Source organism: Lemur catta, chromosome 11 (assembly GCF_020740605.2).
Source record: "Lemur catta isolate mLemCat1 chromosome 11, mLemCat1.pri, whole genome shotgun sequence".
Lineage (NCBI taxonomy): Eukaryota > Metazoa > Chordata > Mammalia > Primates > Lemuridae > Lemur > Lemur catta.
In genome coordinates this window covers 51704538-51726482 of record NC_059138.1, presented here as the reverse complement: position 1 = coordinate 51726482, position 21945 = coordinate 51704538, and the positions used below count along the sequence as shown (strand labels likewise).

The window sequence follows — 21945 nt, the reverse complement described above, 5'->3', positions numbered from 1 at the left end:
CTTGATCAAGGGAAGCGACGCTAGCAAGGAGGACACAATAGTTTTGCTCCTCTTTGAATGTTCAAAGACAGTGTTTGGAGGAAAGCTTCTAAGCTGGAAGAGGCTAGTCTTAAAACTTCTAAGGAAGAAATGACTTACAACGGTCCACTCTAGGACCCCAATTTTTAAATAGGAATAAGTGCCTATTTTTGTAACATTATTGAAAATACTTGAAACAATAGTCAATTCTGGAAAGGTTAACACTGCCCCTAGATTTCTATGTTATTAAAGCCTTAGAGTAACATACACACTATTGAATATATTCTGCAATGCCCTGAAAAGGTCTAGGGGTTTAAAATCAGGTTTCTTCAAATTTGGCAAAATATTGGTCATTGTGGAAGCTGGGAGATGGGTAATGGGGGTCATTATACTATTTTTCTACTTTGGAGTATATTTGACATTTATATAATAAAAAGTAATATAATAGATTTCCTTGAGTATATTTTATGCTCAAAATTTTACTGACTTTTCCTTTGTAAGTATATACTAATAAGATCTGATTTATGTTTATGATTAAAGATTCTAACAAGCAGTTTGAATTTTATAAAAATCCACAAGCATCATGTTTTATGTTATCATAAAAATGAAAAAAAAATTCCCTCATTCCAGAAAAAATTTTACCATGATCTATGATGACAGAAGAAGTGCACCTAAACAAATGCAGTGCCACCATCTGCCTGGCATTCTCACAGTGTGACAAAATAGACTGGTAATTAACTGCTTTCCTACCGAAATCTGCCAGCTTTAACTCCCCCGTGTCACTGATCAGAAGGTTCTGTGGTTTCAGGTCTCTGTGCAAAATATAACGCTGGTGGATGTAAGACAGCCCTCGCAGCAACTGAAATAAAAACAACTGGAAAAATAGGGAGACAAAGGTTAAAATCTGAACCCACATAAATGCCAGTTTCTACATACAGTCTGCCAAGTACTTGTATTTAGAGAAAATGTGTAACTATCACTAAATTTCCTATATTATTATTTAAACACAATGTGTGATATTAGCATGTAAATCCCAAATTCATTAAGTAAATCTGAGAATTTCTAGCAATCTATTATATCGATCCAGACTGATACTTCCTCAGCCAGAGAGACCTATACTCCAATCTGTGTTCTATAAATTAAGGAAAATGTAAACAATTGATTCTTTATAATATTTATTTCCTCTGGCCTAAAATAATTTTGAGAGAAAAAAATCTATAACATTATAAAGATTAAAAAAAGAACTGTTTACCAAATTCATGTAAATGTGCAGATATTAATCCCATAGAGACAACATAAGCATAGTGCCCAGGGAGTCACCCATTAACATGCTTTAAGGAATGGAAAAATAAGATGATTTGAAACAATTAAAATAAAAATAGTCACATGGTCCAATTAATACTACATGGTAATTATACTGCTTTTGCACATATGGCCATAGAGATTAGGCTGTTGCCTAAAGATAAACATGTACCTTCACTAATTACAGAGCAGAACCATCCTAAAGGGAAAGGAAACACAGAAAACATAAAAGTCAAGGCTTCAAGAGCCATACTTTAGCAAGATATAATTTATGAAACGATTGATAGCCTTCCCTGTGAAGTTTCATATTGGATCGTATCAAATGTTTCTATTTTGATAACAAAAAAATGTGATTCACTAGCTTTCCTAATATTCTGCTTATGAAAAAGAATATTTTTAAACAATTTACTTAAACCAAAATAATCCTAATTGAAATAGTTTTTTTAAAAAATTGATCTCCTAAAATAAAAATAGGCCAAGATGGCAGAGTAGGAGCAGCCCGCGCACCCCGCTCTCAAGGAGAGGACTGGAAGTTACAAGTAGATGCCCACCTACGGACGGACCCTCTTGAATTCAGTCATCGGAACTGGAGACCATTATCCTAAGTGAAGTATCTCAGGAGTGGAAAAATAAATACCACACATTCTCACTAATAAGCTGGAGCTAAATGAGGGGTACACACAGATATCAAAAGATGTAAAAGACATTGGAAACTAAGAAGGGAGGGGTGTGGGATGGGGCTGAGGGATAAAAACTTATCTCTTGGTTGAGCACTGTCCTTGTGGCAGGCACACTAAAAGCCCCAACTTCAGCATTTTGGAGTGTATCTATGTAACAAAAACTTTTGTACCCTTCTTAATATTTCAAAATAAGTAAGCAAATAAATACATACATAAATAAAATTCTCCAACTCTCCAAACTAGGGTTGTTTCAAATATTATGCGAAATATATTAAATATTATTCATTGGTATCTCAAATTCAAATTTAAAAAATAAATCCTACTTTTAAAAGCCACCAATATTCTAGTCTATATAACCAGCTAGCAACCAAAGACAGTTTCAGGGAACTTTTAAATGAGTTGTAGAAGACTGATGGCATAAGGATTCTAGAATATTCAAATGAACAACATTGGCAACTCCTTGAGGGCCCTGGAAGTTAGTATTTTTGTAATGTTCCAACTAACTAGGAGCTATGAAAGCAAAGTAAATTTTGTTAACAGGGGAGATATCTTACAATAACAGTATCTGAGATGAACAGTTTTAATTCATCTCAAAATCTTTGTATTTGACAATATGCATTGGGCAGTGAGAGTTTGGGATCATTATTTCCAGAATCTAAGTACCACAAAGTAGTCCGTTCTGTATTAGCCTAGATTAGAAGAGTGGCTCTAGAATCCCAGAAGCACACACCTCTCTGGACTTCTCCTCTCAACCCTTCGGGTACAGCAGATGGAAAGACTTAACACCATCACCAGCAGCTTCCAACCTCATTCAGTTCTCACTTCCATTACTCCCTGCTCCCTAAAGTCCAACACTTATATTTAATAATTTCTAAGGAAATCCATACTCCTTTGGTTTAGAAGGAAGAAGGAGTGAGCAAATAAAGCCACTCTGTGTTTTCAAAGAATTAAAAAAAAAAAAAACACACAAAGGCACACAACTTAACAAACTTACTTTCAAAAATACACTGATTTTAAAAAGAAACAATTTGGTATTCTGCAAGATGCTAACTGATCTTTGGGACCTAGCTGGGTCTTATCAGAATGTAACTGTCTATTTAACCATGGCAACACATTTTAATTTAACAAACACATAACACTCACTATGTGCCAGCTGCTGTCCTATGCATTATAGAATATTACCTCATTTAACCTCTGTAACAATTTTAACAAAGGAGGCAGTACTATTATCTCTTTACTAGTGATGAAGAAACTGAGTGCAGTTTCTCAAGATCACACAGCAATTAAGTGGCAGAGCCAGGACTCAAACCAGACAGCTTGACTCCAAACTCTATGCTCTTAACCACCCTACTATAGCAATCTTGGCCAGAAATTAACACAAGTAGGCAAAGTATTGATACAGAAGCTGCCTCCTCCAACTGATAGGGCAAAATCTGGACACCTAATAATATGGCCTCCAAGGCCACTGAGATGAGCACTGATTCCAACTGGGTGCTCAGACATTTCGACTCTAATTCCTTGGCTCCAGGTGACCTTGCCCCCTCTCACACTCCGAGCATGTTTCTTCAAACTGTACCTTTGTCCTTGCCTCTTCTCTGTCAGAAAAGCCCTCTCTCCTCTTTGTCTACTAATCTCCATGTATTCCTTAGGTCTCTCCTCAGGAACTGCTTGTCCCTGGAGCCTTCCCTGACCACCGCCCCAGGCCCCTGCCCCATGACAGGTGTGCGTGAAGTGCTCCTCCTGCAAGTTCCCGGAGCAGCCTCTGTGCGTGTCTATCACAGTGTGATATTTACTCTACCTCCCGCTGGCTGTGTGCCTTAACCGTCTTCATAACCTGTGTACACAGCTGGCATTCCTAAACCAGTGGGAGTGTAATTATAGAACTGAATTTAGACACATCTGGATGGTGACAGGTAAAAAAATAACAGGAAACCCTAGAATAGAATTCCCTGGGAGCTAAGGGCAAAAGTGGCTAGATCAAGCAGCCCCAAAAGGCTCTTCTTTTAATACCTTTACTAATTAGTGAAAATATATAATCCTCATGCTAATCCAGAAGCTATTCAAATAGGATATCATATTAAAGGAGATTAAGAAAAATCAGTACTAGGAAAAAATGCAACTACACACTCCATTTATAAGTGTATACATGACAAATTAAGCCCCAAACATGACAAATATAGCCCTAAACAAATGTTAGAACAAATCTCCATAGAATAAATTCATTCAGGGTTTATTAAGTGCCAACTGTATGTGCCAGATTCTGTTACACCAGAGGGATGCAAAGACGAGTAAGATATAAGAGGTAGTTCCTAGACTTGAGGAACTCACAGCCTATGGCCTATGGGGTACGACAGACACACAAATAGAAGGCTGCCACGTAAGCAGGTCTGCACTGTAACAGCAACATGGTCTGAGTGTATGGAAGGCACAGCAGAGGGAAGATCTAACCAAAAAAAAAGTAGTAGATTTGATTCTACCATTATAAGAAGAATAGCCTGCAAGAAGGAAATGAATCACAGGAAACTTGCCATTCTGAAAACAGAATTCAATACATGTAAAATTTTGAAAGAAAACCAAGTTGAGCATTCACCAGACACAAAAGTTGATATGACGGTACAACAAACCTCTTGCTTTTCTGAGGGAAAAAAAAAAACTGAGGAGACACGAGCAAGCAAGTATAACATCAATTCAGAAGAAGAAAAACTTAAACAAATAACACAATATGTGAGACTTCAAACCTGCCAACTCACCATCATAAAAGCAATGGTGGCAAGGGGGCAATAGACTTTGGTGAAACCATTAGAAAAATAAGTGTTTCATTAACAAAAATAACACTTTAATGCGCTTAACAGCATTACGCCCTGGCAGCTAGTGGTGGGAAGGCTCTACGGATGCAGCCCGGTTCCTCAGTTAACTAGAATGCCCCAGGGACGACTCTGGGAAGGTCTGAAGAACTCAAGTCTCGGAGATGGTTTTCCTTTAGACAAACAGGCAAGTCCCTAACTTTCCCATTTAAAGTTTTTGAGAATGCCACTTCACTTGGTTGTTATATAAAACGCCACACAAAAGCTATGCTTGATCTTCTGGGAAAAACCAGAGGACATGGTGAGAAAAAGAAGAACCACCAAAGGGGGGGGGTCACACTCATTCTTTTTCTAAAGAGTAAGAATCAGCTTTGCTAATGAAAATTGCTAAACATCAATGGAATCTGAAGTACTGAAGAGGAAAGAAGGGAGACTAATACTAACTGAAGGCTTACTCTAATATTCCAAGTACTTTTACATATATTACTTAATCCTTTCCATCTCTAATCCTGGGTTGTTTTTTCTTTTCTTTTAAACAAATGAGAAAGCTAAAGCTCTAAAAGAACAAGAAACTTGGTCCTCCTACCATCACACAGCACTTGTGAACTTTCTACTGCACCTCATTATCTTAAACGAGGTTGATGCTGCATAAGTGCACAGATGCATAGAGTTATACACCCTATATAACTGAAGTGGTTTTATTATTAAGTGAACCTAAGTTTGTAAAAAACCTCAATTAGCATATAATGAGCACATGATTATTGAATTTCTGTTTTTGCTATTAATATTTAAAATCTTCTTGGAAATAAATAACATGATAAAAGGCAGCTTCATGTACTGAAGTTGATAAATTAACACATTCGAAACTTTCTTCCTATCTTTCTACCGTAGTAGCCACAAGGTCTTCCTTAGAATATTTTGTCACCTCAGGATATTCTACTTAATCTTTACAAAAGGACATTCTTCCAAATCTGTCAGTAGGGTCCCCGAAGAGTTATAGTCTACTTTGAATATATTCACTTTCTGCAATAAAAACTCCAATGAGAAAATGTCTTAAATAGCAATGATATAATGAAAAGGGACACTTTGGCCAGCAGCAGATCTATCTTTAGTGTAGCTGTCTTGGCATCCCCAGCTGAAAGGAGTTCATATTGTCAGTGCCATGGCACATGCTTCTTGAGAGCATCCCTTAATATTTCATCTATTCCCCTCTGAAACTCTTTAGAATTTAACTAGGTAAAAAATATCAAGATATTTGCTTTTAAAGCAAGTTGGTGAAAAGCACACACTGTTGGACTCAAAATGTTGTATGTATTGCTCGGAAGAATTACTGGTACTTGCACTGAGCAACAAGTTTCATAACCGACCTCTCCCACTAACGTCTGAACATGTGAGATCAGATGCTCTTTTTCTCAGTGTCTAGAGTTGTTAGGTTCCGTGAATGGTCAGAAACACGTAAATGATGTAATATTCAATTTAATATGAGACAAAGCACAGCAAACATCTTACAGATTTTCAAAGTCTGATTTTCAAGGTACAAATCAACTTCCTTTAATGACTGTTCAGTGTCTCTTAGGGCTTACAGGACACTAAGAAGTCTACTAAAAAGAGTCATTAGCAATGGGCCCTACTGCTTACAACACACTAGCAATTTCTTACAAAAAGTATGCTAATTTTTTGCCTCCTGGGGAACATGTTTACCACCTTTGTATCCTAGGTTTCTCATCTTGAAAATGACCGAGTGAGTCTCAGATATCTTTAATAACTATTCACATTGTAAAATTATATCATTCTATAATTTTATGAATAACAGAAACGGAAGAGATTCTATAAATCAAACAACAGGAATGGAATAACTACCACTTACTGAGGGCTTACTATGGTAGACACTGTGCTAAGTGCTTTATATTCATTAGCTAATTTAATCCTCACAACATCTCTACCAGGTAGATATTATTACCCCTGTTTCAGAAATAAAGAAATAAAAGGTCAGAGAAATTAAGTAAATTGGCCTAGGGGACATAAAATAAGAGGTAGTACTAACATTTGAACCCATTTTTGTCTTACTCTGACACCATAATTAAGAATACTGCAACCCAAAAAAGTATGCATACTATTTTATTTGATTAAAGTAGTTACACATTGTGTGAACCTAAGGCTACAAAATATGACACTGGCATATAAACCAAAGTTGTACATGAGTAGTAAATACTTCAAATAATATATTCCATATTTAACACTGTATCATTTAAAAACCCGTAGGCTGCACAAATATTAAATTACCCACACACCCAACTTTCTAGAAATTAAAAGTAATTAGAAATTTTGAGTTATAAAATATCTAACAATGTCAAAATATTTTATAATATGCATCAGATAATGGTTTTACTGCAATATTAGGTCTTCTTCAATTTTAATAACACAGATTGATTCATCATGATTTGTTCCATTTAGTCGAGTTTCAAAATACCTAATGCAAACATTAAATCCTAATTTGTAATACAATGTATCTAATATACACCCAATGGTTTTTATTCTACAAAGCATCATTGTAATTCAATGTATTGAATATTTAAAGATTACTTACAAGGTTATACAGAGATGTAAAGAGGATAGAAATAAAATTCCAGCTATTCAAAATTACTGTATAATTTATGTGTCACTTTGGACATACTTGATAGTATTAAGTATGCTACTGGGATGGTGTAAAACACAAGTACTCATGCCAGGGCGTCAGGCCATACATGTGTACTTTTTTGCAATATACTTCGGATGAGTCCAGCTCTTAGAAAATCTTTGTGGCAGGGGGACTTTGTCTTGCCACTTTTCCACCCTTTCTGGGTTCTTCCAATCTACTTCCTGCTTCCTGGTCTCACTCCCTCAAGGCTATGTAACATGCTTCATCATTTCTAGATAATGTAATAATTTAATTTACATTCTTTAGGATCCTCGAACATTAATATGCTTTTCCTTAATATGATAACTTTCTGGAGAGGAATAACTAAAAAAATGAGAATTTCAGGTTTGTGGGCAAGTTCTTGGGGAAGGAATGGTTCGCAGTTTCTGTGATCCTTGACCGTACTACGTAAGCTAGTCCCCCATTCCACCCTCTTTTCCCGTCTCAGTGCAATGGTTGATACCAAAATCAGGCATGGAGGTGCCCAGGGTGAGCAGACTGAAGCCATGGGATCTAGAGCTGAGAGACTTATAAGGAGTCAAATGGGGCTTGTATGACAGGTCTTTATTTGCCAAGTTCTGTGAAAGATCTAGTATAGTAAGTAGGTTTCCAAGTTATTAGGGTTTGTGTATATCTTGAAGAATGTTGGGAAGGCCAAGCCTTCCCTTTAATAAAGGCAGTTATCAGCCTAAGATTAATATTAGAAATATCCCTTAGCTGGGTAGAAACTCGTAAAGACAAGGTGATCAAACTTAAGTAGTTAGATTTAATAGTTTTACCCAACATAACATTCCAAGAGAAAAACTGAAAGAATTTTTCCAAGAAATTCAAATAATATGATCTTCTTCTCTCATTGTCAAATTTCTGTCTGTCAGAATTATACAAGTGACCTGACTGATAAGTGCTTTTTAGTACTACAAAGCAATTGCATGAAATACAAATTGGGAAATGGAGAGTCAACAATTCCTTCTACTTAACTTCATTTGGGGATGTATGTTACTCTCCCCCCAAATACAGGGCCATTTTTTTTTACACAAAATGAAAATGAACACATATTCAGAGTTTAAATGGTTTTACTGCCTAAAGTAACATCTTAGACATTAAATCAAAATGAATTATCTTACTATCAATTGAAAAGGCTAATGAAAGAGAGAGAGAGAGAGACTGAAAAATTGACAAAGGTGATAAAGCTTGAGTCTAAAGATCTTGGAGAGAGTTCATCAAAACAAGCAATACTAGAGATAAAAAATACTTTCAAATGGAATATAATATTTAAAGACTTGTGAATGTGGATGCATATGATCAACAAACTTCTTTCCATATCCTCAGAGAAGTCTGAAGTAATGGAAATGTATCCAATAATGAGAAAATACCTATGAGCTCGATTGGCTAGTCACATGAAAGCTGTGCTTTCCAAGACAATCGTAAAAATCCCTGGTAGTGTGTGTATACTCTTTTAGTTAAGCTGATTTCCCTTCTGGGGCCTCATGTTTGTCTTGGAAAACATGCAAACAAAGGAGTCGCGTGCAAGATCCAGCTTGAACTGGAAAAAGGGGGCTTGAAGCCCAGGAGAGTGTTCCCCGTATTCCTAATGGGTATCCCCAAACTGGGTATTTCCATGCCACAATTAAAATGGCATGTGATACTTCCAATCACTGTCTGCATTTCATCATTCTTTAGGGTAATTTCTTTTCAGTCTGGGTTTTAAAGCATCTCTAGGAAACAGTGTGCTGTTTAATTAGATGGCTTTGCTTCCTTTGTGGGATCGGAGTTGTTATAAGTAGATCAGCAGATGCCGAAGATGCAATACACACGTTCTAAGCAACTACATGCTGGCCCCGCATCATAACCAGAAAACCCACTACTCAGATCACCTCTGGATGTCCAACATCACATGAATGGACAAGTGGAATTTCATTTTCTTTTATTGTTAATTCTCTACTTTCTAGATATGAAAGATTATTTTGCTATGACAAAAATAGAATGAAAACATTTAGAAGAAGCCTGGACAGGCACTGATACTAGGTGTCAAATTTTCAAAAACATTCTTTAATGGCCTCATGAAATAACCGTATTTCCTAAAATGCAGAATGAGGAAAGGCTCTATAATATTCACAGTAATGCATAGAAGGAAATCATTATGAGCTAAATGAGAGCTTTAATGAAGAATATGGAGAAAATCAGGTGTCATTTGATTTTCTATCTGAACATTAGAAAGTCTCATTTATGAATCAATTCTCAGCACCATCTGTATAAGACAACCTTAATTTGGCATAACATTATTCTATCTGTTATACACCTGCTTGTTCTCTGGACTATGAAAGAAAAATAGCAACTTTTCAACCATAATAAACCTCATATCTTTTAAATTAGTATATCTATTGAAATGAAAAATAAAAATCAGCTTTATGCCAGTAGGATTTCAGATACTTCAGAGAATAAGGCAGGGAGTTCAAAATTACTTTGGTTATTTTTAATTATTTAAAAAAAAAGGCAAATGCGTTTTTGCAGGGAACCTTCTAGAAAAGTCATTATGATAAAATAGAAATGGAAATACATTACATGAAAACACAGGAAGATTCAATCTCATCATGATAATAAGATTCAAACATCCACATTTCTGGATATAAGCTGAAGACAGCATCAATTAATCTTTTTTTCATGAACCTTAATTTTCAGTCTCTCATGCTTATCAATGTTTAAAGAATACATGAAGACTCAAATAAAAGATGAAATTTAGACTGTTATGGTCATTTAAAAAAATTCAATGGTCAGTCTGTAAACCATCAGGAATTATAAAATCTGTATAAATTCTGTTTTCAACCCAACTGTGATAGCCCAAACCCACTATAATTCATAGTAAATGGTCTGTAAAGGGGGAAAAAATTAACCGCCCTTGGAAAAAAATATTCTAACCAGTTTCTAACATAGCAATTATCACGTTCTAGAAATTGGTTGCTATGTCTTTAATCATCATAAATATTTATAACAAGGCCAATATCCTCAGGCTTTTGATTCTGGTTTTAAATTGCCCTCTAATTAATTGCTAAAATTACCCATTTGTCAAAAATTGATATTATACTTAGAAACAAACCATTAGTTAATAGTGAATATTTATTTCAGAATGCTATATTGATGATAGATACATTCTGTAGGCAATTAAAGTAGCAAAGTGATTCTAGAAATTTAGTTAACATTGACATTTTTTTATGAGTCTATTCTAGTGCTTACAAAGAATATACATGAAGAAAGATAAAAGTTTCACAGATGTTTTGCAGGGAATTATTACAAAATTGCCTTAGAATATTCCATGTTTTTCTATGATCAGGAGCTATGAGCTGCTCCAGTTGTTCTTTGTTCCCCTTCATTCTTAAATGATTCATTATCATTGTAATGCCTAAAATTCTACTCAAATCTAACTAAGGAACACTCTCCTCAATTCTTAAGTGCATGATACCCACATTTTTAGAATAAACAAGTACATATGCAATATAAACAAAGAAAAATATGTACATTTTTAGAAAACAAGGTAAATGTTTACAATGTTTCTACATATTTTCATGCTGCACAGCGACGAAACTAAAAGTCAAAATTGCCAAATTTTGAAGCAAAACAATTTTATTACTGTGCTTTTCCTTTTGTTCACTATAATAAAAATTCAGTATTTATTACATTGTGAACATTTGATGATTTGTGAAATATTTAAGCAAACACGCAGCTTCAAAGTTATTAAAAGAGCATGCTCTTTTAAAGGTAACAGATTACCTCACCTGGTTTTCACATCTCTTGAAATTTATAAAGAACTATTACAGTTTCTTATTTTAGCTCAACTGTTTATTTTTAAAATTTTTTTGTCATTTGCTTTTTCAACAATCTAAAATGACGGAAAGATCAACTGTTTTTTTAAATTAATATTTAGCACAGCATTATGAACAGCTGTTAATTTAGTAAATATTACTCTTATGTTCCTCATTTTGTATTCATAAATTTAAGTGACAATAAATATCACCACATAAAAAAATATGTTAATACATCAAATAGAAATACCCAGGGGACATCTGTCCTTATGTCATAGTCAGAATTCTTTGAGAATAATTTCACCTGCAATGCAGATCCCAAAAGTAACCGTGGAGGAGTTAGACAAACAGGGAGGAAAAGCCAGTGCATAATTAGGTGAGTGCCCTCCCATGGAAACCAACATGATAATAAGGGTTGTCTGCTTCCATGCACTGCAATTCAGACACCAAAACAGAAGGCATTACTCAGCTGCATCTATTTTTTAACTTTCCATACCCTCAGAGAAAGTATCACTATTATCTTCAATATAAAAATGATGACAAACCTATGGGAATGAGTGCTTATAAAGCCACAAATCAGCAAGCTAATTACAGTAATTTAATGTATTAATCATGTGCTATAGGGCAAAGAACATTGGACAAAGAGCCCAAAAGCCCTTTATCACGTTCCATCATTTCAACGATCCTGATGTTTATTTTCTATGAAATGTGGAGGCTGGAATGGACCACTGCTCTGGGATGCTGGTGCTGGAATGGGCTTGCCTATAGCAGAATCACTTAAAGAGGTATTTTTTGTTTGTTTTACTTTTTATTATATCAAAATTCAATGCTTAAATTATTGTGATCATGTAAATGTTATTTACAGATGAGCCACAAAGTTTACTGTGAATCCCTTCCCCTCCCAACTCCACACAAAAATTTGTTTTTCCTGGTGTTGGTATAATCTAGTTCTTTCTTCTGTTTGTTGGTTTGTTTTCCTTTGTTTTCATTTTCTTTGTGTTTATAACTAACTCAACTCCAAACTCTATTCCCATCTTGTAAATCTACTCGAACATTGTAGGCACCCTATCTAACAATGTTATTGTCTTTATGAAATCTCTCCTAGGGACTTCTGACCTGTATGGACAAGTGGGTTACTTTCCCAGACTGAGGCATAATTGTCATCCTAGGATTCTCTTCATCACTACCCAGAGGATTTCCTTCACCTCTCTTCCGAGGTGCACTCTGTTACCTCGTTTCTTTATCTTCTCTTCTTTGCTATGCTATGTTTCCTGAGTTTTAGTGGAGTACATCCTCAAGTAGCTTCCTGAGAAAGGATGTAAGATAGGCAAAAGTTTCAATTCCTCGCACACCTGAAAATAATTCTTTTACTGTCACACTTCATTGACAGTTTGTATAGAATTCTGGGTGGGAAATACTTTCATGTCTGAATTTTCAGTTGTCCCATTGCCATTTCCCGTCCAGTGTTGTTGCTGAAAAGTCTAATGCCATCGTAACTCTTGATCTTATGTAGTAAATCCTGTTTACTTTTTGTAAAATTTTTCTTTGAACAAATATTCTGAAATTTTGCAATAATGGCCATTATTGTCAGTGTATTTTATTAAATGTTCTAGGCATTAATCTAAAAATTCACACCCTTTGTATGTGAAAAAAGTATAGTTTAATGACTATTACTTTAATGATTCCCTCCTTTCTTTTTCTCTCCAATTATTCAGATATTGAATCCCATGGACAGGGTCTCTAATTCTGTGATACTTTCCCACTTTTCCTCTTTGTACTTTTGCTCTATTTTCTGGCAAATTTCTTCATCTTCAATTATTTTATTGTCATTTTTAATTTGTTACATTTTAAATTTCCAAGAGCCCTTTTTTTTTTTACTAACTTCTGCTTCTTAAAAATAATACAGCATTCTTGTCTTAGGGATATACTTTCTTTTACCTCTCAGAGATTATTAATGGTGTATTTTTTAAAAGTTTCCTCCCCTATCTTACTCTATCCAATCAATGCAAGCAATTTGGCTTCATCCAAGTTATTTGTCGACTGGAGTCTTCCCTGTAAAATCACCTGGATTCCTGAGGTCCGATCTCTTGGACTGATGAGATTCTTCACAGGATACTCTTACAATCTAGTTTGAGGCATGACATCTGTTTTCCGAAGCACCCCGGTCCTGGCCCTGTCTTGCACGATCTCCACTTTCCCTCCCCAACCTGCCCAGCTCCCCTCTTATTCCAAGTCATGCCCCAGCCCCTGATGGAACAGTGAGGAGCAGGGGAGGCCAGCAGGCTGCAGGGCTGTGGAAGAGCAAGAGGCCAGGATCGCTAGCAAGTGTACGTGTCCTCCAAGCTGGGGAGTTAGCTGTGTGGGGCCACAGGAACAGAAAGGGGACACTGTGGGTCATGGGAGGTGCCTGGGCTCCCATCCCAGGGTCTGAATATATGCCCACGTTTCCTTTTTTTTTTTTTTAAGACCTTTCTTTAGTATAATTTTTTATCGATACATAATATTCGTACATATGTATGGGGATATATGGTATTTTGATACAGTCATACAATCTTAATGATCGAATCAGGTTATTTACAATATCTATCACCTCAAACATTTATCATTTCTTTGTGTTGGGCACATTTCATCTCTTTTAGTTATTTTGAAATATGCAATGTACTGTTGTTAACTATAGTTGCCCTATTCTGCTATCAAACACTAGAACTTATTCCTTCTATCTAACTGTATGTTTGTACTCATTAACCAAGCTTTCTTCTCCCACCCACTCCAGCCTCTGGTAACTATCATTCTACTCTTTACCTCCACAGGATCAACTTTTGTAGTTCCATTATATGAGTGAGAACATACAATATATCTTTCTTTTCTGTGTCTGGCTTATTTCACTTAACATAATGACTTCCAATTCCAACCATGTTGCTGCAAATAACAGGATTTCATTATTTTTTATGGCTGAATAATATTCCACTGTATACAAATACCACTTTTTCTTTATCCATTAATCCAATGATGGACACTTAAGTTGATTCCATATCTTGGCTATTGTGAACATACAAGCGTAGGTATTTTTTTTTTAATATAATGATGTCTTTTCCTCTGAGTAGACATCTAGTAGTGGCGCTGCCAGATGAAATGGTAGTTCTATTTTTAGTTTTTTGAGAAACTGCCATACTGATATCAGGATATCAGTCCAAACAGTGTATAAGAGTTCCCTCTTTTCTACATTCTCCCCAGCATTTGTTATTTTTTGTCTTTGTGATGACAGCCATTCTAACTGGGGTAAGATGTATCTCACTGTGGTTTTGACTTGCATTTCCCTGATAATTAGTGATGTTGAGCATTTTTTTAAATATACCTGTTGACTATTTGTATGTCTTCTTTTGAGAAATGTCCATTTGGATCCTTTACCCACTTTTTATTAGTAACAGGATTATTTGAGTTTTTTGCTATTGAGTTGAGTTCCTTTGTATATTCTGGATATTAGTCCCCTGTCAGATGAATAGTTGGAAAATATTTTCTCCTGTTCAACAGTGTATAGTGTTTCTTTTGCTGTGCAGAAGCTTTTTAGTTTAATATAGTTCCATTTGTCTATTTTTGGTTTTGTTGCCTATGCTTTTGAGGTCTTAGCCATAAAATCTTTGCCTAGACCAATGTCCTGGAACGTTTCCCCTGTTTGCTTTCATTGTTTTACAGTTTTGGGTTTTACGTTTAAGCAATTTTGGATTGATCTTTGTACATGGTGAGAGACAGGGGTCATGTTCCATTCTTCTGCGTATGGATTTCCAGGTTTCCCAGCATCATTTATTGAAGAGGGTGTCCTTTCCTCAACGTAAGTTCTTGGTGCCTTTGTCAAAATAAATATGTGGGTTTATTTCTGAGTTCTATATTTTATTCCATTGATCTATATGTGTTTTTATACCAATATTATGCTGTTTTAGTTGCTAGAGCTTTGTAGTATATTTTATAGTCAGTGTGATGCCTCTAGCTTTGTTCTTTTTGCTCAGTATTGTTTTGGCTATCCAGGTTCTTCAGTGGTTCCAAATGAATTTTAAGATTGTTTTTCTATTTCTGTGAAGAATGTAATTGGTATTTTGAAAAGAATTGCACTGAATCTGTAGATTGTTGTGGGTAATATGGTCATTTTAACAATATTAATTTTTCTGATTCATGATCTAGAAAGTTTTTCCATTCATTTGTGTACTCTTCAATTTTTTTCATCAGTTTTTTGTAATTACTTTATATAAGCCTTTCATATCCTTGGTTAAATTTATTCCTGAGTATTTTATTTTATTTTTTTATAGTTATTGTAAATGAGGTGCTTTCTTGATTTCCTTTTGAGACACTTCATTATTGGTGTATAAAAATGCTACTGGTTTTTGTACACTGATTTTGTGTATTATACAACTTTACTGAATTCATGTATCAGTTTTAAGAGGTTTTTGCTGGAGTCTTTAGGTTTTTCTACATATAGGATCACATCTTCTGTAAGGAAAGCCAATCATGACTTCCTCTTTTCCAATTCGGATGCCTTTCATTTCTTTCTCTTGCCTGATTGCTCTGGCTACAAATTCCATTACTATGTTGACTTTTAAACTTGATATATGTAGTTTTAAAGTTTCACAGGTGACTTTATTGTGAAAGCCTGTTTGAAGACCTTTTAGGTGATTATTGAGGTTTTCTTGTATCCTTAAAAGCTGTGGTCTCTAACCCCAAGGCCGCAGCCCAGTACTGGTCTGTGGCCTATTTGGAAATGGGCCATGTATCACTCCCTGAGCTCCATACCACACCCCCCACAACACCCCACCCGCCACCCCTGAGATTCGTGAAGAAAATTGTCTTCCATGAAACCAGTCCCTGGTGCCAAAAAAGTTAGGGACCGCTGCTTAAACATGCCAAGAATTTAGATTATCTAAGACATTTTGGAAAATTCTCAAGAAATCAAAGATTTCACTAGCTATGAGGAAAAGGACACCTATATTTCAATATATATTTTCAGTTATGAAAAAATATAAGAGGTAAATCACATCACATTCTTTTAGAAACAAAATTGTAGCAGAGCATCAATTTGTGACCATGTTAAACTACTTCCAAGTGGGAATAATCTCTGACGTATATAACTAATACTTAGGCTCACTGTAGGTGTCACATATAATTCCTGTGCCATTATTTCTATACTGACTACACATCTCTTTCAACGTTACGTTTCTCGTTACATCCTAGGAGGCACCAACTCTTTCAGTATTAAACCTTGTTTATTGCCACAGTGCAACCTGGACTCAGAATGGGTAGCAAACACTAAGCATTTGAAGTATGATGAATAGCCAGAGATGAAAGAAAAGTATATGAAGCCTGGATAAGAGCTGCTGAAATACAGCTTCAAGAAGTACAGCCTAGTTACTGAAAGACAGCAATCTGGAGACCCATTCCCATAACCACTAGAAAATGAGGAAAAATAAAATGTAATGGAAGATGCAGAATGTACAGTAAAAATGGGACAAAAATCACAAATGACACTGGCCTAGGGACAGAGAACACAGCGATGCTTTGTGGGATGAGCCTTTGTTCTTCGTTTTGCCAACAAAATTTTACACTAACACTTGCCCATAACTAATGACACACAGAGGGGCAGGGAGAAAACTGAACAGCGATAATAAAAGTGCAGTGACGTCATGACTCCTTGAAAAGGTTCAGTTAGTTCTTTAATCTCAATCCTATCATTAAACTGAAATCCAGGAAGTCAAAGTTAGCTCAGAGGACCTGCTGACTCCACTGTGGCAGGGGGACTTCTGGGCTCCCCAGAGCCTCGCTAGCTGCACTCTCTACAGATTCCCAGGGATGGAGTGGAAACAGGAAGGAGGATGTATTGTACTATTGATTTTGAACCCAATCAATCCTAAAAAGAGAGAATATGTGAATGTATAAATAGAGAATTTTTTTTTTGGTTTTTTTTTTTTTTTTTTGAGATAGGGTCTCACTCTATTGCATGGGGTAGAGTAATGCAGCGGCGTCATCATAGCTCACTGCAGCCTCAAATGCCTGGGCTCAAGTAAGTGATCCTCCTGCCTCAGCCTCCTGAGTAGCTAGGACTAAAGGCGAATGCCACCATGCTTATCTAATTTTTCTATTTTTGTAGAGATGGGGTCTTACTATGCTGCTCAGGCTGGTCTCGAACTCTTGGCCTCAAGTGATCCTCCTGCCTCAGCCTCCCAAAGTGTTGGGATTACAGGTATGAGCCACCACACCTGGCCCCAAATTTGAGATTTTTAATGTAAAGAAAAATAAAATTATGTTCTTGTTATGATACTAATATCTAGAGTTGGACTTGAGCATGGACAAGATTAGTATAACAAGTATTCTCATCCGTTAAAATTTCTTCCCTAATCTAACTTCTGAAAAACTATGTGAATGTATACATATTTTTAAGAAAAATGAATTGTCAAAAAATTTTAAAGAAAGGAAATTTATTAGTAAAACAAAAACCACAATAAAAAGAAGGTAGAGGAAAAATCAACAGAGTATAAGTACCACAATGATTCTACTATTTCCTTAAAAAACAATGTTTTGTCAGAGTTCCCACAAGCTCCTACACTTTTAAATTGTACAATATAACTGATCACCATAAAAAACCCTCACTGTTAATGTCACAAGTGTTAAAAAACACCTATGACTTACTATGAAAAATAAAAACAACAGAAAAAAATGGAAATTGTGTAAGAAGAGGCAACTTATAAAAGCAGAAATACAAATGCTCAGGAAACATCACTGTGTACCCCAAACTCAAAGCCACTGGCAGTCAAGCAAATGCCAACGTAAAAGACATTATGTTTTTTTCTGATCATAATGGCAAAAATTAAAATGACTGATTAGAGTCAATGATAGTGAGAGTAGAGGAAAACAATCCTCTGTAATTTACAAATATTCCAGTCAAATTCATTAATACTTTTGCCTTTTGTGCTTTTGCCTTAATAAAAAAAATTTATTAGCTAGATATCCAAGAGACATAAGAGTATAAAGGTTTTACACTAACATCGGCTCAGAATCATTTATAATAGCAACATTCTGGAAACAACCCTAAGAACATGAATAAAGAATATTTAAAAATATGGTTTAGTTCCTTATATATTCTGAATACTAATCCCCTGTTGAATGAGTAGTTTGCAAATATTTTCTTCCATTCTATAGGTTTTCTTTTCACTCTATTGTTTCCTTTGCTGTGCAGAAGCTTTTTAGTTCGATATAATCCCATATATTTATTTTGTTCTTGTTGCCTATGTTTTTGGGGTCTTATTTATGAAATCTTTTCCCAGACCAATGTCCTATTATTTTTCCTCTATGTTTTCTTCAAGTAGTTTTACTGCTTTGGGTCTTACACTTGGGTCTTTGATCCATTTTGTGTTGATTTTTGAATAGCAAAAAATAAATAAATAAAAGATGAAAAAATGGGCAAAGGATCCAAACAGACATTCCTCAAAAGAAGACATACAAATGGCCAACAAATATATGAAAAATGCTCAACATCACTAATCATCAGGGAAATGCAAATCAAAACCACAATCATTTCTGTATTTACATCTTACCCCAGTTAAAATGGCTATTAACAAAAAAGATAAAAAATAACAAATGCTGGAGAGGATGCAGAGAAAGAGGAACTCTCAGACACCATTGGTGGGAATGCAAACTAGTACAGCTACTACAGAGAACAGTATGGAGGTTTCTCAAAAAATCAAAAATAGACCTACTATATGACCTGGCAATCCCACTACTGAGAATTTATCCAAAGGAAAGGAAATCATATCGAAGAGACAGACATCTGTACCTTCATGTTTACTGTAGCACCACTCACAATAGCCAAGGTATGGAATCAACCTAGGTGTCCAACAACAGATGACTGGATAAAGAAAATGTGGCATATATACACCATCAAATACTACATAGCCATAAAAAATAATGAAATACTGCCATTTGCAGCAGTGCTTGGAACTGAAGGACATTATGTTAAATGAAATAAGCCAGCTACAGAAAGCTAAACACTGCATGTTCTCACTCACAGATAGAAGCCAAAAAAAGTTGATCTCATAGAAGTAAAAAGTAGAACAGAAGATACTGGAGGCTGGAAAGTGTAGGGGAAAGGGAGAGATACAGAGAGATTTGTTACAAGATATAAAATTACAGCTAGATAGGAGGAATAAAAGTGCTAGTGATCTATGCCACAGAAGGATGACCACAGTTAATATATCATATAGCTTCAAATGGTTAGAAGGGGGATATTGAATGTTCCCAACACAAAGAAATAATAAATACCTGAGATGATGGATACTCTAATTACTCTGACTTGATTAATTCACATTGTATGCCTATACCAAAATATCACATGTACCCTATAAAGATATACAACTATATGTATCCATAATAATTAAAAATAAAAAAATAAAAAATCATGGTTTCCTCATACTATGGAATAATATTCAGTTATTAGAAAAACTGAGCTGAATAGCCATGTATTGATTTTAAAGAATATCTATGACATATTTTAAGTGAAAAATAATATATATTATTTTAACAAAGGAAGAATAAACACACAGAATACCACATGTGCATATATACCTCTATAAGCAAAGGAAAAAGTACAAAAGAAAAAACATGTCATGGTGCAAAGAGTGGTATAGATAATAAATGGGAAGAAATGGAGATGAGTAATTTTACTTCAAATATGTAGATAATACTCAATTGGTTCTCAGGATCACAGAAGGTAGTCACTTGAATCACAAAATGTAAGCATGTCATTAAGCTATATCAGATACAACTTTGGTCTCTTCTAATTCCCTAACACATGCTAAGAAAGACTTTCCTGTTGTAAACTTGAAGTTTGGAGCAATGTCCCAAGATGGCTGCTAGGTCAAATTTTAGGAAAATTTAGTTCTTTTTTACACATAGTAATCAAATTTCTAGTAAAAGAAATTAAAAAGAGCAGTAGGAAGTAGAATCTGCTTGTATGCACAAATGAAAAAGCATGCACTGTGAACCCACCACAGCATTGTTCTAGATCATAATGATGCTTTACATTAAAATCAGTTGGTATTCAGGATGGTATCCAAGCTAATGCTGAAACCCCTCTCTACTAAAAATAGTGTTTAAATATGATTCCAGTGGTTCTCACTCGTTAGCAAATGTTTCTCCATGAAAGATAAAATAAGATAACATCTAAACAGTAATATTCCAGTGAAAATATCTAATGTTAAAACATGGTATCCAACAACTAAATTAAAGCAATAACCATGGTTCACTTCAATATTACTTCTCTTTACACAAAAATTTTTGAAAATTTAAAAATGTTATATGGTAGATATGTTAGACTTCAGCTCAAAAAAACGCACATCAGGAATGCTAGCTCTTTGCTTAAAAGGATCTTTTCCTACCTTCACATTATCTGGATGCAGCCCCCCAGGGTGCTTGTCCATGTACTGACATAAATCAGTGTGCTAGAAGAAAAAAGGGAAAATGTATTAATATCCCTCTGGCTATAACATGATAAATCAATATTTTTCTACTTCAAAGTCACCATTACCTTCTAAGCAAAGCAAAAACAAGACAAGTGGGTGGATTTTTAGTGTATGTAGTTATATGCTTCCCTACTCCCAATTTTTACCAAATTGAATCATCATTTTTACCTCAAGGCTCTGTTTTATGTTAAACATATCTGTCCATTAAAAGGAATACATGTTCATAATTTGCTAAGTGTCTGATTTCCTCTTCATTGAATATACATACATATACCTTAACTAAAAAAGACACACACAATTAACCAATCCAATTACAATTTCAATTATCTAGTATTTTCCAACAGCAAATGCAAGTTATGGTTATCTATTTCATATGAGATGAAAATACTATAAATAGATTATGCTAGTAAAAATAATCTCTAGACCTATTTTTCACATCTATATTCACAAAAAAAATAATTTTCAGGTTTTCAGAACTCCTGAATACATTTCAGCAAATATACTTTAGAAATTAATAGGAACACTTTCAAAATTATAAATTATGACAAATGCATCCACAAATAAGTTAAAAAGAATATTCCTAGATAACATCTTATGCTGTTGTTCTTTTAAATATGCTGAGCTCAATTTGCCCACAATTGTATATTTTTTCCTAATGCTTTTTTCTGTTTATATTATAAACTACATAGAATTTTCAAAAAGCATGTCCAGTTACTATTCACATTTTTCTTCTATTAGAGTATAACATTTATAACACTGAAACATTTAATCATTCTGTGAAAGCCAATGAACATGAGCATTTGTGCCCCAATATCAGACTTGAATTACTGAGGAATTACAAGTTTTACAATATATTCAAGAACCTTGCTATAGCCATTTTAACAACACTTCAGATTCCATTTTTGCATTTTTATCACATGCCAGGTAGTAACTGCTCAGGACACAGAGTAGAAATTAGCCTTCATTCATTCATCACGTACTTCTTGAGCCCTTATTGTGTTCCAGGCACTACACTAGGCATTAAGGACACAGAAGTGAATGAAACAGATGCTAATGGGGAAAAAAAGGCTGATAATTACAGCTAGGTATTATTTTAAGAATAGTACTGGGTAATGCTCAAGGGTATAGGAAGGAGAACCTAATGTGGTCTAGAGATTTGAGAAAGGT

At 35.0% G+C, this 21945-nt stretch overlaps 1 protein-coding gene across 1 annotated transcript in view; it reads right to left on the bottom strand.

Annotated features, from left to right (window-relative positions):
• The window catches only part of CDK14 (cyclin dependent kinase 14), a 522742-nt gene that overhangs the window by 252182 nt on the left and 248615 nt on the right, over positions 1-21945 (bottom strand). The window contains exons 7-8 of the mRNA XM_045564652.1: positions 20695-20757; positions 769-892 (exon numbers count right to left, since the gene is read on the bottom strand). Of these exons, the coding sequence (XP_045420608.1) occupies positions 769-892; positions 20695-20757 (187 nt within the window). The remainder of the gene's footprint in view (positions 1-768; positions 893-20694; positions 20758-21945) is intronic.